The sequence below is a fragment of the Salmo trutta genome, chromosome 6, assembly GCF_901001165.1.
Source record: "Salmo trutta chromosome 6, fSalTru1.1, whole genome shotgun sequence".
In the NCBI taxonomy this organism is placed as follows: Eukaryota; Metazoa; Chordata; class Actinopteri; order Salmoniformes; family Salmonidae; genus Salmo; species Salmo trutta.
This window is the reverse complement of record NC_042962.1, coordinates 59,765,817-59,782,511: the sequence shown is the minus strand read 5'-3', so window position 1 is coordinate 59,782,511 and position 16,695 is coordinate 59,765,817. Positions and strand designations below refer to the sequence as shown.

Below are 16,695 nucleotides of genomic sequence, written 5' to 3'. Positions count from 1 at the left end.
TCTACTACTCAACACACGTCTTCTACTACTCAGCACACTTCTTCTACTACTCAACACACTTCTTCTACTACTCAACACACTTCTTCTACTACTCAACACACTTCTTCTACTACTCAACACACTTCTTCTACTACTCAACACACTTCTACTACTACTCAACACACTTCTACTACTACTCAACACACTTCTACTACTACTCAACACACTTCTTCTACTACTCAGCACACTTCTTCTACTACTCAGCACACTTCTACTACTCAACACACTTCTTCTACTACTCAGCACACTTCTACTACTACTCAACACACTTCTTCTACTACTCAACACACTTCTTCTACTACTCAGCACACTTCTTCTACTACTCAACACACTTCTACTACTACTCAACACACTTCTTCTACTACTCAACACACTTCTTCTACTACTCAGCACACTTCTACTACTCAACACACTTCTTCTACTACTCAACACACTTCTACTACTACTCAACACACTTCTACTACTACTCAACACACTTCTTCTACTACTCAGCACACTTCTTCTACTACTCAGCACACTTCTACTACTCAACACACTTCTTCTACTACTCAGCACACTTCTTCTACTACTCAACACACCTCTACTACTTTGCACACTTCTACTACTCAACACACTTCTTCTACTACTCAACACACTTCTTCTACTACTCAACACACTTCTACTACTCAGCACACCTCTACTACTCAGCACACTTCTTCTACTACTCAGCACACTTCTTCTACTACTCAACACACTTCTTCTACTACTCAACACACTTCTTCTACTCAACACACTTCTTCTACTACTCAGCACACTTATTTTACTACTCAGCACACTTCTACTACTCAACACACTTCTTCTACTACTCAACACACTTCTTCTACTACTCAGCACACTTCTACTACTACTCAACACACGTCTTCTACTACTCAACACACTTCTTCTACTACTCAACACACTTCTACTACTACTCAACACACTTCTACTACTCAGCCCACTTCTTCTACTACTCAGCACACTTCTTCTACTACTCAACACACTTCTTATACTACTCAACACACTTCTACTACTCAGCCCACTTCTTCTACTACTCAACACACTTCTTCTACTACTCAGCACACTTCTACTACTACTCAACACACTTCTTCTACTACTCAGCACACTTCTTCTACTACTCAACACACTTCTTCTACTACTCAGCCCACTTCTTCTACTACTCAACACACTTCTTCTACTACTCAGCCCACTTCTTCTACTACTCAACACACTTCTTCTACTACTCAACACACTTCTTATACTACTCAACACACTTCTACTACTCAGCCCACTTCTTCTACTACTCAACACACTTCTTCTACTACTCAACACACTCCTTCTACTACTCTGCACACTTCTACTACTCAACACACTTCTTCTTTTACTACTCAACACACTTCTTCTATTACTCAGCCCACTTATTCTACTACTCAACACACCTCTACTACTACTCAACACACTTATTCTACTACTCAACACACTTCTACTACTCAACACACTTCTTCTACTACTCAACACACTTCTTCTACTACTCAATACACTTCTTCTACTACTCAACACACTTCTACTACTCAACACACTTCTTCTACTACTCAACACACTTCTTCTACTACTCAACACACTTCTTCTACTACTCAATACACTTCTTCTACTACTCCGCACTCTTCTCAAGTCTTCCCGGGACAAAATAATAATTTATCTTTTCACTGTAATCTGTCATAGGTCATTACAGCATTGTAGCCCTCCATGTGTCCTAATGATTTTACCCTAACATCTTACCATTCCCTCTACATTTTGTACCAGATATTGTGCCTGAAATGGTATTGAGACTTTACATATTGGTTTAGAGAATTCGGCATGGAGCCCGCATGCACTGAGTGTACAAAACATTAGGAAAACCTGCTCTTTCCATGACATAGACTGATCAGGTGAATCCGGGTGAAAGCTATGATCCTTTTGATGTCACCTGTTAAATCTCAATCAGTGTAGATGAAGTGGAGGAGACAGGTTAAGAAAGATTTTTAAGCCTTGAGACAATTGAGACATGTCTTGTGTATGACAGAAGATTTAAGTGCCTTTGAGCGGGGTATGGTAGTAGGTGCAAGGCGCTCCGGTTCGAATGTGTCAAGAATTGCAACGCTGCTGGGTTTTTCACACTCAACTGTTTCCCGTGTGTATCAAGAATGGTCCATCACCCTAAGGACATCCAGCCAACTTGGCACAACTGTGGGAAGCATTGGATTTAACATGGGCTAGCATCCCTGTGGAACACTTTTGACACATTGTAGACTCCATGCCCTGATGAATTGAGGCTTCTTCTGAGGGCAAAAGGGGGTGCAACTCAATATTAGGAAGGTGTTCCTAATGTTGTACACTCAGTGTAGCTAGAAAGGAGTGATGAATATGCTTTTGAAGCTGTGCTGCAGTGGGTTCACAGGGCCAAGCACAGGTACTTCAGAGCAAGACTCAAAGGGCCTTTAATCTGAGAGGAGGCAGCAAAGGCAGTGAGAACAGAGAGGTGTGCTTCCCAAATGCCACCCTTTTTACTATGTAGTGCACTTCTTTTGACCAGGGCCCATAGAGCTCTGGTCAAAAGTAGTGCACTATATAGGGAATAGGGCAACATGTTGTGACTCGCAGAGAGGATTCATGGGGCACTCATCTTTCATCCTCTCTCTGCAGCTGCCAAATGTAACACCCACACCGTGGTCCATGTCTGACTGCTAGACAGAAATGAAAGTGACACTTCCCTCTGCTGGCCGATGTTGGTAACTGCAGCCCTTATCAGATCTAATGGTCAATTCAACACATTTGATTTCAACAATAATAATAATAATAATAATACAAGTACCTAATATTTTTTGGTTTCATAAATATTGGTATTTGTCCATTTCTGTTGCATATACCTTTTCCATCAAGTTAGATGCAATTGAATGGTTTTGGATACAGTAAAAATAGCAAGGATATTCCCTCACAGACAGATGCTTTTAGCACTGCACAAGGTATTAGTTATGTGCAAAGACATTGCAAAGACTTTGCTATGGCAGGTTTGCATGAATCCGACCCTATGACTCTATGAATGATTCCCTCTGCTGGGGGGGTACCCATACTGTACAAATATACAAAGAGATTTAAAGGGATTGAGTGAGAGGATGCACTTACAGGAAAACAATGAAATGAACACCTATAGGTCAATAATACAGGTCAATTAGACTAAAGTAAGATGTAGGGAATCCTTTCATGAAACTGTATTGTTGTTATTGTCACTGTGAATACACAAAGACTACAGAAAACTATGTAATAGCTACAAATGCATGTATGGTGCACGTAGGGAAATACATTATTTAAAAAAAAAATCCCAGACATGATCAACACTTACACATCACAGACAATCATCTATCCATGAGTTATAGGTCCCCTAAATAACAATGACTCGCCATTGATTTGTTGGAGTGGACTAGAAGATGGGGTGAGAATCAATGCTTTTCAATACTATTTATAGATGTCTAAGAACACTTCTATAAAGTAGCTACTTGCAGAAATCCATTTGACCATTCCTGTCATATTATGATGCTGGATACTGTACTGTGTATTGCATGCTGGGTAGCAGGCCCTATGCAGGATGGGTAGTGGTAGTAGTGTCAGAGCTGGCATGTGGTACAATACATTGGGCTGTGCAGGCCCAGGCCCACCATACCCATGCCTGTTTTTTGCATTGTCAGCCACCTCTGTGTATAAAACACTGTGTTATTTCAGCCATCCCTGGCACCAACCTGGTCTCAGAGCATTTCGTAATATCCTGTATGTAAATCTGAGACGCTCCATTTAGTGTGATATGTTACGTTTCGTATGGTATGTATTAATTTGTGGATGTCCATCATCCATTTCGTATGATGTGTTATGAATTACAATTCGTTTAGATGTTACAAATGTGCATAACGTAGAATATGTTACAAATTTGCTAAATGTATAATATGTTACGAATTCTAGCAAGGTGGCTAACATTAGCTAGGCTATGGGTTAGGGTTAAGGGTTAATGTTAGGTTTAAGTTTGGGAGTTAGGTTAGCCTGTTAGGGCTAGGGGGCAGTATTTACACGGCCGGATAAAAAACGTACCCGATTTAATCTGGTTACTACTCCTGCCCAGTAACTAGAATATGCATATAATTATTGGCTTTGGATAGAAAACACCCTAAAGTTTCTAAAACTGTTTGAATGGTGTCTGTGAGTATAACAGAACTCATATGGCAGACAAAAACCTGAGAAGATTTCATGCAGGAAGTGGCCTGTCTGACAAGGTGTTGTTGTTCTTGCCTCTGTTTATTGAAGACTCAGGATATTAGCTGTAACGTGACACTTCCTACGGCTCCCATTGGCTCTCAGAGCCCGGTAAAAAGCTGAACGATATCGAGGCAGCCTCTGGCTGAAACACATTATCGCCTTTGCCAAGTGGCCGATCAGAGGACAAAGGGCTTAGGCGCGTGCCCGAGACGACCCCGAGCTGTATTTTCTTTAGTCTGTTTACCTAATTGCAGATTCACGGTCGGAATATTATCGCTTTTTTACGAGAAAAATGGCATAAAAATTTATTTTAAACAGCGGTTGACATGCTTCGAAGTACGGTAATGAAATATTTAGAAATCTTTTGTCACGAAATGCGCCGTGCGCGTGACCCTTATTTACCATTCGGATAGTGTCTTGAACGCACGAACAAAACGCCGCTGTTGGAACATAACTATGGATTATTTGGGACCAAACCAACATTTGTTATTGAAGTAGAAGTCCTGGGAGTGCATTCTGACGAAGAACAGGAAAGGTAATCAAACTTTTCTAATAGTAAATCGGAGTTTGGTGAAGACTAAACTTGCTGGGTGTCTAAATATCTAGCCCTGTGATGCCGGGCTATCTACTTAGAATATTGCAAAATGTGCTTTCACCGAAAAGCTATTTTAAAATCGGACATATCGAGTGCATAGAGGAGTTCTGTATCTATAATTCTTAAAATAATTGTTATGCTTTTTGTGAACGTTTATCGTGAGTAATTTAGTAAATTGTTAGTAAATTCGCCGGAAGTTTGTGGGAGGTATGCTAGTTCTGAACGTCACATGCTAATGTAAAAAGCTGGTTTTTGATATAAATATGAACTTGATTGAACAAAACATGCATGTATTGTATAACATAATGTCCTAGGTGTGTCATCTGATGAAGATCATCAAAGGTTAGTGCTGCATTTAGCTGTCTTCTGGGTTTTTGTGACATTATATGCTATCTTGAAAAATGGGTGTCTGATTATTTCTGGCTGGGTACTCTGCTGACATAATCTAATGTTTTGCTTTCGTTGTAAAGCCTTTTTGAAATCGGACAGTGTGGTTAGATTAACGAGAGTCTTGTCTTTAAAATGCTGTAAAATAGTCATATGTTTGAGAAATTGAAGTAATAGCATTTCTAAGGTATTTGAATATCGCGCCACAGGATTCAACTGGCTGTTACGTAGGTGGGACGATTTGGTGCCACCTGCCCTAGAGAGGTTAAAGGGTTAAAGTTAGGTTTAGGGAAAGGGTTAGCTAAAAGGGATAAGGTTAGGATTAGGGGAAGGGTTAGCTATCCATGAGGAGATTTGAACTTGCAACCTTTGGGTTGCTAGATGTTCATGTTATACGCCTATCTGTACACCCCGACCACGCACGCTACTTTCATTTTTGCCGTAGCCCTTTCCTGCAGTCAAATGAGCTAGTTGCCTCAGGGGTGGAATGTTATGAATATTTTTCATAATTAATAAACAGACAAAGATCCTGTGTTTCTATGTTTCTATGTCAAACATTATTATTATTATTTCAGTCTTCTGTGGTGTATATAAAGTGTAATATTGTAACTCAAACTCTAAATGTAATACATTTCAACTCTATATGTGACATGGTACAGGTATCTTCTTTTTTTAAGCCCATAACCATGTGTGTGAAGTGGATACTTTTGTTTCAAAGTAGATTTGTTTAAGACTACCAAGAAACCCTCTGTGTGACCCAGATTTCGCCCACTGCAGTAAATTAAGTAACCATCTGTATTATGTAACCATACCAAACGTAACATATCATATTAATTTTAGTGTTCCAGATTTACATTTACTATGTTACGTCTAGCCTATGAGACCAGGCTGCTGGCACAGGCTCATCAGGCTGCCACCTCAGCACAATACCCCCCACTCACATTGCTGTGGATCCTTATTGGCAAATCCCCCTGAATCATCACTGGGGTTTACTGACCCATTGTTCAGACTTTTTAGCCCACATGCCCATTGACCACCACCTGCACCAACCTTTTACCCCACCCCAAACAGACTCCCCAGCTCCCCTCTGCCTCCCAATCCAAAAAATCTCTGTATTGATGTTAGGAATCATCGGGTGGCTTCATGACAAAATACAAAAGAGTGATACGGTATTATTGTTGTATCTCTTCCTGAATGTTCCTCGTAAGAGGCGGCTGGTGGGCGAACAGCGGCAGGGTCGAATTTCAATTGGTCGCGTGTGGTCACACGAGGGCACGTCAGGACACAAACACTGTACACAAGATTCAGTTGACCTCATATGACCGAGGGATGTCACCATGACTACACACTTACTGTACTACACAGTCTGGTTGCTCTCAAAAACATCTCACCAAATACCAGCCTGGTCTCATAGACTAGACGTAAGATAGTGAATGTAAATCCAGGACACTCAAATTATAATGATATGTTAAGTTTGGTATGGTTACTTAAGACAGATGGTTAGTTAAGGCAAAAACAAAAGTAGAGTGGTTGGATCGGCGTATAACTCGCATTGCAACTACATTGGAACCCTAACCTTAATACTTTTAGCTAACCCTTCCCCTAACCCTAACCTGGGGCGGCAGGTAGCCTAGTGGTTAGAGCGTTGGACTAGTAACCAAAAGGTTGCAGCTCATTTGGTATGCCAATTGACGGTCTTGATGCACTCCTTCTAGTCTATACAATGCAGCTTACCACATTCATGTGGTGTTTGAAATTACAATTCATGCTGGATTTGTATGTGTTGAGATTCTATTGAGTAGATACGATGGGACAGGCAATGTGTACCCAAAAAGCTTGCTGGCACTCTCTTCTACTGTGGGAACTTACCTCAAGCGCTCTGATGATGTCACACAATGGTGAAAATGTAGCACAATTAAAGATAATGTCATAGTTTCCAGAAACTACACATTTTACAGTGTGCTGTCAAATCTATCTATATGGACCGGTACCATTGATGGCACTACAGAGCCCCACATGCAATCAAGACATATCAAGAGAAAAGGAAGTAGAGTGGAAAAGAAAGGAAGTAAAAAGTCAGATGCCTTCTGATTGGCTGTTGAGCATAACAATGTCTTTATTTGATCACCATGTTGCAGGAAATTAAAAACTTGTAGTGTATTTGAGTTTTAAAAAGGCTTTTGAAGTTTGTAATTTCCACTTGACTTTCCCTTACAAAATGTCCATTAATTATAATCCACATAATAATTAATATTTCCTGTTGCTGCAGTATTATTTTCCTGCTGTAGCAACCTGACTCAAATTAAAATCCTACATCTGTATGACATGGATGGTCTAAAAGTCCTGGACGCGGCGGAGGGAGCCCACGTTGGCCTGCATGCCCCCCCACTCGGTGTGGCGTCTGTACTCGCCCCTTTCCAGCAGGTGCTGGTGCCCCCTGTAGTTGGGGTGCTCGTAGAAGACCCAGGCGCCGTCCAGCACGTTGGCAGAGTGCACCTCGCGGTGTCGGAAACGCTCAGACAAGTTGGGGCTGTCCTCACTGAACTCAATCATCTGACCGGCAAAGTCGGGGCGCTCGTACACGCGGATCCTGTGCATGCCAGTGGTCTACAACAAAGTGGAGCACAGTTCCAAACTTCATCTGAACAATATCCCTAGGGATCAATCAGCTGTGTCATTATACCTGGGATATCAGTGTCCTCATACGGGACACCAACATCAGGTTTCAACAGATCAAAAGACCAATGTTAGAATGGAAATGGATGCACTATAATCATTACATTTGTGTGTGTGTGTGTGTGCGTGTGTGTGTGTGTGTGTGTGTGTGTGTGTGTGTGTGTGTATGTTCGTGTGTGTGCATGCATGTCGGTGTAGATCCATGAATGAGTAATCAGCATGTACCACTACCACGCACAAATCACCTCAGTGGCTTGACTTACATGTCTGATAATCCGGCAGGACCTGATAGTGTCGTTGTAGCCCATCCAGCGCTGGTAGTCGGGGTACTCTCCCCTGGTCAGGATGTACTGAGAGCCCATGTAGTTGGGTTTCTCGTAGACCACCCAGGCACCACTCTCCACCCTGATGGAGTTGCAGCGGCTGAAATGAGAGCTCAGTTCGGGGCAGTCGCTGCTGCACTCATAGTGGAGGCCCTGAAAGTTCCGGTCCTCATAGAAGAAGATCTGCACAAAGGATTGTTGTCTTTTAAAAACGGTTACTTTAAAAAAAATAGGAACACACACACACACACACACACACACACACACACACACACACACACACACACACACACACACACACACACACACATACAGCCACCTACAGTACCTTCCCCTGCATGCGGTCCATGTTTGGATTATTCTTTTTAATACTATTCTACACACAATCAAAAATATCCCTCTAGACATACACGGTAATGTAAGGACACTGCCCTGGGGGAGTTTTATATATGTATGACATGGAAATGCATGGCCAGTGGAATCATTGTCATTCAAATGTGCACCACTATTAACTAGGGCACAACAGCTGATGCTGTGTTTGTTTTAAAACACCGCGGCTTCATGCCAAGTTTAATGATCTGTTGTATAGATGCTGACCTTTTGATCCTACAGAGCCTGATTCCAGAATCTTTTTAATTTATCCAATAAAATTGTTGCCAGCGGTGAGCAGCAGTTACTAGAACATAGCTATTAGTCTGAATACACTGTAGTCTCTGATAGTTCCAGTTTGCTGTCTGTAACACTTTACCTAAAGCCAGCTGCTATAATGCCTTATGATGTAGTTATAATGCATTGTAAGACTTGAAATAAGAAGGAAAGAAATTCCTCAAATTAACTTTTGACAAGGCAAACCTGTTAATTGAAACGCATTCCAGGTGACTACCTCATGAAGCTGGTTGAGAGTATGCCAAGAGTGTGCAAAGCTGTCATCAAGACAAAGGGTGGCTACTTTGAAGAATCTCAAATATAAAATATATTTTTATTTCTTTAACACTTTTTTGCTTTCTATATGTTTCCATATGTGTTATTTCATCATTTTGATGTCTTCACAATTATTCTACAATGTAGAAAATAGTACAAATTAAGAAAAACCCTGAAATGAGTACGTGTGTCCAATCTTTTGACTGGGACTATACAGTTGAAGTCGGAAGTTTACATACACTTAGGTTGGAGTCATTATAACTTGTTTTTCAACCACTCCACAAATTTCTTGTTAACAAACTATAGTTTTGACAAGTCGGTTAGGATATCTACTTTGTGCATGGCACAAGTAATATTTGCACCAATTGCTTACAGACAGATTATTTCACTTATAATTCACCGTATCACAATTCCAGTGGGTCAGAAGTTTACATACACTAAGTTGACTGTGTCTTTAAACAGCTTGGAAAATTCCAGAAAATGATGTCATGGCTTTAGAAGCATTTGATAGGCTAATTGACATAATTTAGGGTCAATTGGAAGGGTGTACCTGTGGATGTATTTCAAGGCCTACATTCAAACTCATTGCCTCTTTGATTGAAATCATGGGAAAATCAAAAGAAATCAGCCAAGACCTCAGCAAATACATTGTAGACCTCCACAAGTCTGGTTCATCATTGGGAGCAATTTCCAAACGCCTGAAGGTACCACGTTCATCTGTACAAACAATAGTACGCTACAATAAACACCATGGGACCACGCAGCCGTCATACCACTCAGGAAGGAGACGCGTTCTGTCTCCTAGAGATGAACGTACTTTGGTGCGAAAAGTGCAAATCAATCCCAGAACAACAGCAAAGGACATTGTGATGATGCTGGAGGAAACGGGTTCAAAAGTATCTATATCCACAGTAAAACAAGTCCTATATCGACATAACCTGAAAGGCCGCTCAGCAAGGAAGAAGCCACTGCTCCAAAACCGCCATAAAAAAGCCAGACTACGGTTTGCAACTGCACATGAGGACAAAGATTGTACTTTTTGGAGAAATGTCCTCTGGTTTGATGAAACAAAAATAGAACTGTTTGGCCATAATGACCATCGTTATGTTTGGAGGACAAAGGGGGATGCTTGCAAGCCGAAGAACACCATCCCAACCGTGAAGCACGGGGGTGGCAGCATCATGTTGCGCGGGTGCTTTGCTGCAGGAGGGACTGGTGCACTTCACAAAATAGATGGCATCATGAGGGAGGAAAATGATGTGGATATATTGAAGCAACATCTCAAGACATCAGTCAGGAAGTTAAAGCTTAAATTTGTGGAGTGGTTGAAAAACGAGTTTTAATGACTCCAACCTAAGTGTATGTAAACATCTGACTTCAAATGTGTATATATATATATACTGCTCAAAAAAATAAAGGGAACACTTAAACAACACATCCAAGATCTGAATGAAATAAATAATCTTATTAAAAACTTTTTTCTTTACATAGTTGAATGTGTTGACAACAAAATCACACAAAAATAATCAATGGAAATCCAATTTATCAACCCATGAAGGTCTGGATTTGGAGTCACACTCAAAATTAAAGTGGAAAACCACACTACAGGCTAATCCAACTTCGATGTAATGTCCTTAAAACAAGTCAAAATGAGGCTCAGTAGTGTGTGTGGCCTCCACGTGCCTGTATGACCTCCCTACAACACCTGGGCATGCTCCTGATGAGGTGGCGGATGGTCTCCTGAGGGATCTCCTCCCAGACCTGGACTAAAGCATCCGCCAACTCCTGGACAGTCTGTGGTGCAGCGTGGCGTTGGTGGATGGAGCGAGACATGATGTCCCAGATGTGCTCAACTGGATTCAGGTCTGGGGAACGGGCGGGCCAGTCCATAGCATCAATGCCTTCCTCTTGCAGGAACTGCTGACACACTCCAGCCACATGAGGTCTAGCATTGTCTTGCATTAGGAGGAACCCAGGGCCAACCGCACCAGCATATGGTCTTACAAGGGGTCTGAGGATCTCATCTCGGTACCTAATGGCAGTCAGGCTACCTCTGGCGAGCACATGGAGGGCTGTGCAGCCCCCCAAAGAAATGCCACTCCACACCATGACTGACGCACCGCCAAACCGGTCATGCTGGAGGATGTTGCAGGCAGCAGAACGTTCTCCACGGCGTCTCCAGACTCTGTCACGTCTGTCACATGCTCAGTGTGAACCTGCTTTCATCTGTGAAGAGCACAGGGCGAATGTGCCAATCTTGGTGTTCTCTGGCAAATGCCAAACGTCCTGCACGGTGTTGGGCTGTAAGCACAACCCCCACCTGTGGACGTCGGGCCCTCATACCATCCTCATGGAGTCTGTTTCTGACCGTTTGAGCAGACACATGCACATTTGTGGCCTGCTGGAGGTCATTTTGCAGGGCTCTGGCAGTGCTTCTCCTGCTCCTCCTTGCACAAAGGCGGAGGTAGCGGTCCTGCTGCTGGGTTGTTGCCCTCCTACAGCCTCCTCCATGTCTCCTGATGTACTGGCCTGTCTCCTGGTAGCGCCTCCATGCTCTGGACACTACGCTGACAGACACAGCAAACCTTCTTGCCACAGCTCGCATTGATGTGCCATCCTGGATGAGCTGCACTACCTGAGCCACTTGTGTGGGTTGTAGACTCCGTCTCATGCTACCACTAGAGTGAAAGCACCGCCAGCATTCAAAAGTGACCAAAACATCAGCCAGGAAGTATAGGAGAAGTGGTCTGTGGTCCCCACCTGCAGAACCACTCCTTTATTGGGGGTGTCTTGCTAATTGCCTATAATTTCCACCTGTTGTCTATTCCATTTGCACAACAGCATGTGCAATTTATTGCCAATCAGTGTTGCTTCCTAAGTGGACAGTTTGATTTCACAGAAGTGTGATTGACTTGGAGTTACATTGTGTTGTTTAAGTGTTCCCTTTATTTTTTTGAGCAGTGTATATAAAATTCACTCCATGGTTCCATGCCTGACATGAAAACAGGAGACTACGTAGGTATAATGTACAGTATATTTTGTGGTGTTGAGAGGGCAGTTGTAGATATCAGAATGAATTGGACATTTGGGCAATATCAGCTATTTCAATCAGCAATGTCTTCTTTCTTTATAAAAAGAAAATATGTCTACTTTTTTGGGAAAGTATTCAGACCCCTTGACTTTTTCCACGTTTTGTTACGTTACAGCCTTATTGTCACCTTGTATAAATGATTGGAGACAGGCGCAGGAATACGTAATAAGGGTTTTTAATACTCCACCAAAAATACAACATGCCATGAAAGTCACAGGGACGAAGCCCAAAACAAACAAGTTTACAAAACACAGGGATGTAACCCAAACAAAAGAGCGAGGTAAAACCTCTAATAAGTATACGGGACGAGACCCGCAATACACTACACGGGACGAGACCCGCAATCCACTACACGGGGTGAGACCCGCAATACACTACACGGGGTGAGACCCGCAATACACTACACGGGACGAGACCCGCAATCCACTACACGGGGTGAGACCCGCAATCCACTACACGGGGTGAGACCCGTAATAACAAGTGCACAATACACGCAGCACGAAGCCGAAATAACAAAGCACAGGTACTCACAAGACCAATGGACATGGGAACAATAACCTCAAGACAATGGTGAACGGAGGGCACATATATACACATACTAGTCAGGGGGAATGGGAACCAGTCTGTGTAATGAGATAAGACAGTCCAGGGTTGGTGGGGATGATCCAGTTCAGTGATGCCTAGAAGGTCTATGATGTAGACCTCTGGAACTGGTGAACAGAATGAGCAGCAGTACCGGGGGAATCCGTGACACTTATTCTAAAATGGATTTTTAAAAAATGCTTTCCTAATCTATCTACACACAATACCCCATAATGACAAAGCAAAAACAGGTTTTTAGAAATGTTTGCACATTTTTATTCAGAAGTATTCAGACCCTTTGCTCAGTTTGTTGTTGAAACACCTTTGGCAGTGTCTTGGTGGTTCCAAACTTCTTTCATTTCAGAATGATGGAGCCCACTGTGTTCTTGGGGACCTTCAATGCTGCAGACATTTTTTGGTATCCTTCCCCAGATCTGTGCCTCGACACAATCCTGCCTCCGAGCTCTACAGACAATTCATTCATGGCTTGGTTTTTGCTCTGACATGCACTAACTGTGGGACCTTATATAGACAGGTGTGTGCCTTTCCCAACTCATGTCCAATCAATTTAATTTACCACAGAGGGACTCCAATCAAGTTGTAGAAACATCTCAAGGATGATCAATGGAAACAGGATGCACCTGAGCTTAATTTCAAGTCTCTGTAAATAAGGTATTTCTGTTTTTTGTTTGTAATAAATTTGCAAACATTTATAAAAACCTGTTTTCGCTTTGTCATTATGGGGTATTGTGTGTAGATTGAAAATAAATAAAATAAATATAATCAATTTTCGAATAAGGCTGTAACATAACAGAATGTGTAAAAAGTCAAGGGGTCTGAATCCTTTCCGAAGGCACTGTATTTCCATATTCTTTCTGTAGTGGTTGTGCATCTACAGACCCATGATCCTGGAACAGGGTCCTAGCTCACCTGTAATGCTTGGTAACCTCTGACCATTGTTTTGGTTAAAAATTAGAAAAATGTCTTTAACCCTTCTGGGTGACAACCAATAGTTCTAATGCTTTTTAAGTAGCGTGTACATGTTGTTTCTCTGCATGGGTTTTGGAGCTGATAATAGCTGTTATTTCGACAGGATCGTTATATGAAGACACACGGATGTCATAATGAGCTTAAGACACATCTTACTATGCATTCAAACTGCATCACAAAGCATTGTACCTATCGCCATTAAGTAAAGTGTTACCTCATGCGCCCAGGTTTTGAAATGGGACTACAACTGTCACGAAAATCTATGGTCAGGACCAAAATAAAGGAATGAGATTCAGCCCATATCGATCACTCAAGCCTGAATATTGTACTCATATTGCAAAGAAGTTTTTTTGATTTTCAACACAACTTTATTTGTACTTCTTACACACAATCATGCACATCCTCAACCCTTGGTGGTGACGTGCCGTACTACTTGACACAGCGGATGGAGCCTACGTTGGCTTGCACGCCCCCCCACTCGGTGTGGCGTCTGTACTCTCCCCTCTCCAGCAGGTACTGGCGCCCCCTGTAGTTGGGATGCTCAAAGAAAACCCAGGCGCCTTCGAACACCTTGCAGGAGTTCACCTCGCGGCTGTGCCAGCGCTCCTGGAAGGAGGGCATGTTGTCTGCCACCTCCATGCTCTGGCCCTCAAAGTTAGGCTTCTCCCACAGCTTCATTCTCCACGAGTTGCCCACCTGGAGTCAGGAAACAGAATCACAACAAGAACTAAATGTTAAAGCATACATTTTTTTAGGGAAGATATGACCATCTAAATAAAAAAATGATATATTGACCTGCCCCTTTATGGCTGAACAATAACTGCTGCACAATCAGACATGTAAAATACATTTACAGTAGGGTGGTAAGGTCTTGTTAGGAACAAGCTCTGTAAGTGTGGTGCTAACCTGGGTATAATGATTACAGGTTGGTTATACTTCTCTATTCCATATGAACTCTTTGAAAGAGTCTCATATTGTCCATCCATCCACTCTACTCACATTCCTAACGATGCGACAGGACCTGACGGTGTCATTAAAGCCCATCCAGCGCTGGTAGTCAGGGTACTCTCCAGGGGTCAGCACATACTGGAAGCCCATGTAGTTGGGCCTCTCGTACACCACCCAGAATCCCCCCTCCACCCTGACTGAGTTACAGCGGCTGAGGAAGGTGTGCAGGTCGCTGGAGTCACTGTCGCACTCATAGTACTGTCCCTGGTAGTTCCGGTCCTCGTAGAAGGTGATCTGACACCAAACATCATATAATTAAGTGATCATTTCTGAGAAGCCTGTGGTAACTTGTGGAATAGACACCAGCTGGAATGCGGTTTTAACCAATCGGCATTCAGGATTAGACCCACCCCTTTTAGAATACATATTATGAGTTACTCTGTAACTTCAATGACATATGCAGTTTGTATATAACTTACTATAGAGTTATACTTTATGGTAACTTTGATAACTTTGTGATAGCTTTATCAATAACTGAATGTGGTAACTTTATCAATAACTTAATGTGATAGCTTTATCAATAACTTAATGTGATAGCTTAATCAATAACTTCATGTGATTGCTTTATCAATAACTTCATGTGATAGCCTTATCAATAACTTCATGTGATAGCTTAATCAATAACTTAATGTGATTGCTTTATCAATAACTTCATGTGATAGCCTTATCAATAACTTCATGTGATAGCTTTATCAATAACTTTGTGATAACTTTATCAATAACTCTGCTTACCTTTTCCATGGTTAATTACCAGTAGGCCAGGCGTGATACATTAAACATTAAACCACCAAGCTCCACCAATATTCTCTTTATATGCAGCCAGGACAATAAATGCAAGCACATGGTTACTTAGCACTGTTTGAATTGGATATAATTCAATCAGCAATTCAAATCCAGACTCATCACATTGTTCAGAAGCACTGATGCCCCGATCTACAAACAAAGACAAATGGAAAGTGCAAACCATCCAAACCATGCACTTTATACCGTACACCATGCTGACCAAAACAAGGGCACTAGAGGACATTGGTTTGATATCAAATGTTTTGGGTCAGGGCCCATCCTTTTTCATTTGTCAAAGAACCTGCAAGAGGTATTTTTCTCCACAACAGGACAACAGGTCTGGTCCTCCACAACAGGACAACAGGTCTGGTCTCCACAACAGGACAACAGGTCTGGTCTCACAACAGGACAACAGGTCTGGTCTCCACAACAGGACAAGAGGTCTGTTCTCCACAACAGGACAACAGGTCTGTTCTGCACAACAGGACAACAGGTCTGGTCTCCACAACAGGACAACAGGTCTGGTCTCCACAACAGGACAACAGGTCTGGTCTCCACAACAGGACAACAGGTCTGGTCTCCACAACAGGACAACAGGTCTGTTCTGCACAACAGGACAACAGGTCTGGTCTCCACAACAGGACAACAGGTCTGGTCTCCACAACAGGACAACAGGTCTGGTCTCCACAACAGGACAACAGGTCTGGTCTCCACAACAGGACAACAGGTCTGTTCTGCACAACAGGACAACAGGTCTGGTCTCCACAACAGGACAACAGGTCTGGTCTCCACAACAGGACAACAGGTCTGGTCTCCACAACAGGTCAATTCATGTGCATCTTTTTGCCACTGCTGATGGTGCTTATGATGATGTCTATAACCCTCTTAAAGGGATAGTTCACCAACACATTTCAAAATGACAAATGTTTTGTGGTACCTTGATATCAGGTTATGAACAAGGAGAAGGAGAGACTGCAGTCCATGCTTTGGGTTTGTTTACCCAG

The 16,695-nt window shown here is 42.4% G+C and overlaps 2 protein-coding genes across 2 annotated transcripts; both read right to left on the bottom strand.

The window, feature by feature from the left end:
• Positions 1-7,651: 7,651 nt before the first annotated feature.
• LOC115195242 (gamma-crystallin S-1-like) lies at positions 7,652-8,776 on the bottom strand. Its single transcript, XM_029755018.1, has 3 exons — positions 8,645-8,776; positions 8,257-8,499; positions 7,652-7,924 (listed from the first exon to the last, which is right to left on the bottom strand). Exons 1-3 carry the CDS (start codon positions 8,663-8,665, stop codon positions 7,652-7,654), a joined length of 537 nt encoding a protein of 178 aa, XP_029610878.1. The 5' UTR covers positions 8,666-8,776.
• A 5,469-nt stretch (positions 8,777-14,245) lies between these two features.
• Positions 14,246-15,649, bottom strand: LOC115195180 (gamma-crystallin S-1-like). Its single transcript, XM_029754977.1, has 3 exons — positions 15,641-15,649; positions 14,900-15,142; positions 14,246-14,596 (listed from the first exon to the last, which is right to left on the bottom strand). Exons 1-3 carry the CDS (start codon positions 15,647-15,649, stop codon positions 14,330-14,332), a joined length of 519 nt encoding a protein of 172 aa, XP_029610837.1. The 3' UTR covers positions 14,246-14,329.
• Between the last annotated feature and the right edge of the window lie 1,046 nt (positions 15,650-16,695).

Excerpts from the sequence above, each read along its gene's own strand:
- LOC115195242 (XM_029755018.1), bottom strand. The coding sequence starts at position 8,665 with ATGGACCGCATGCAGGGGAAG. Across the intron at positions 8,500-8,644 it reads TGGACCGCATGCAGGGGAAG|ATCTTCTTCTATGAGGACCG; the intron begins GTACTGTAGGTG and ends TCCTTTGTGCAG. Across the intron at positions 7,925-8,256 it reads CCTGCCGGATTATCAGACAT|ACCACTGGCATGCACAGGAT; the intron begins GTAAGTCAAGCC and ends ACTTTGTTGTAG.
- LOC115195180 (XM_029754977.1), bottom strand. Across the intron at positions 14,597-14,899 it reads CCTGTCGCATCGTTAGGAAT|GTGGGCAACTCGTGGAGAAT; the intron begins GTGAGTAGAGTG and ends TCCTGACTCCAG.